Source organism: Crocuta crocuta, unplaced genomic scaffold, assembly GCF_008692635.1.
Source record: "Crocuta crocuta isolate KB4526 unplaced genomic scaffold, BGI_CrCroc_1.0 scaffold1133, whole genome shotgun sequence".
Taxonomy (NCBI): domain Eukaryota; kingdom Metazoa; phylum Chordata; class Mammalia; order Carnivora; family Hyaenidae; genus Crocuta; species Crocuta crocuta.
This window is the reverse complement of record NW_027530366.1, coordinates 233,749-234,276: the sequence shown is the minus strand read 5'-3', so window position 1 is coordinate 234,276 and position 528 is coordinate 233,749. Positions and strand designations below refer to the sequence as shown.

The window sequence follows — 528 nt, the reverse complement described above, 5'->3', positions numbered from 1 at the left end:
ATCCTTGAACCTGAGCTTGGCCTATATGATACAAGGTTTTGGAACTTAGGGTATATAATTGTGACTTCTAAAGAAAGTTTGATTCTACCCAATGGCTTTAGCTTTTTCATGCTTCTGCAACCTTGCTGTATTTGATTTTTATAAACATTTTGGAATAATTAAATCCTTGTTCTTATTGTGTATAGCTTGGGATGGTGGAATGGATTGAACCTCCTAAACGAGAACGCAAAGCAAACTACGCAGTGGATGCCTACTTTAGAGAGGCTTTACGTGTCAGTGAGCCAAAGGTACCAAAGGTAAAACAGAATGAACCCTGTTTTTATGTCCTACAGCAGAATTCTCTTGTAACATGGTCAGTGATTTAGATTTATTTATATTGGTGTGAAATTATAGTTTTTAAAATATAACAACAATCTGGAAAAGTAGTTGGTAAAACCCAGCCATATATAAAGGGACTACATTGTATTTATTTTTCCATATGTTAAAGAAGTAGTAAAATATAAGTATGTTCAATTCGTGTACTAAAAA

At 33.5% G+C, this 528-nt stretch overlaps 1 protein-coding gene across 1 annotated transcript in view; it reads left to right on the top strand.

Annotated features, from left to right (window-relative positions):
• Positions 1-528, top strand: part of SMARCA1 (SNF2 related chromatin remodeling ATPase 1) — a 79,416-nt gene that overhangs the window by 35,538 nt on the left and 43,350 nt on the right. Inside the window, exon 17 of the mRNA XM_077766154.1 lies at positions 186-296. Within this exon, the coding sequence (XP_077622280.1) occupies positions 186-296 (111 nt within the window). The remainder of the gene's footprint in view (positions 1-185; positions 297-528) is intronic.